Genomic DNA, 910 nt, shown 5'->3' with positions numbered 1-910 from the left:
GGTCGCGGTTGCGCAACCGCGACTAATGGCAGTTGCGAACCGCGACCAAAGGCCCTTTTTCCACCAGTGCCTATCTTGTGAGGACATGGATTTTGGGCCATGGGTTTTGTCAGTGGGCTTTCTGACATGACATGACGGTGGAAAGTGAACCACATTGCGCGGCGCAACGCTGTGCATTGCACAGGAGCGAGTGTCTCGCGTAAAAGTTAACTCGCTAATGCTAATTGACCATTAGACGTGAGCATGCCACAGTTGCGTGATTAGGGAAGACTTTTGCTCTGTCACACAAAGCACATGTGGCTAAGCTGTTCCGATTTTCTAGCATGTGGAGCAGATAAAACTGAAGTGCCAGGTTAGTGGTGATGGTTTTTAAACACAACGACAGTGTTGCATTTGCTGGTCAAAACGGACAGACGAATTAACATGAAACAGATTAAACTTGCTTAGTGAAGTGATAGCTAATGTGAACAAACTTGGGTCTTCGCTGGCCGCCAATGCTCCACGTCCGCACTTGACAAACTGGTTCCGCCAGCCAACGTTGCTCCACGGCATGCATGCACATGGCGTACAGGTCCCCACGAACAAGGACGTACAGTTCTGCAGCGACGTACATGTCAGCTTGGCGTCAGAGGGCTAGGTCCTTTTGCATGTGCATGGGGCCTGACTGCTTCAATACGGGCCAAAAACAAATCAAATACATGAGATACGCACTGGCAGCACGGATCCATATGGTGCTGTGACGGCCCTGATAGCGGCCTGCCTGCAGCGCGGCCGCTGTTCGCATTTTTCGTCGCCCCTCCATCATCATGAAGAAAGGGCACAGTACGAAGCTGCAGGTGTTAAACATATCGTACCGTCTCTCCCATCAACTTAGTTTTTCTTCTAGGCAACTCAAAAAAAAAAAAAGCTT

The 910-nt window shown here is 50.0% G+C and overlaps 1 protein-coding gene across 1 annotated transcript in view; it reads left to right on the top strand.

The window, feature by feature from the left end:
* LOC119332998 (probable flavin-containing monooxygenase 1) overlaps positions 1–637 on the top strand; it is a 3,146-nt gene extending 2,509 nt beyond the window's left edge. Inside the window, exon 5 of the mRNA XM_037606048.1 lies at positions 572–637. Within this exon, the coding sequence (XP_037461945.1) occupies positions 572–637 (66 nt within the window). The remainder of the gene's footprint in view (positions 1–571) is intronic.
* Positions 638–910: the final 273 nt, after the last annotated feature.

This window comes from Triticum dicoccoides, chromosome 7A (assembly GCF_002162155.2).
Source record: "Triticum dicoccoides isolate Atlit2015 ecotype Zavitan chromosome 7A, WEW_v2.0, whole genome shotgun sequence".
NCBI lineage: Eukaryota > Viridiplantae > Streptophyta > Magnoliopsida > Poales > Poaceae > Triticum > Triticum dicoccoides.
This window is presented reverse-complemented; position numbering and strand designations above follow the sequence as displayed.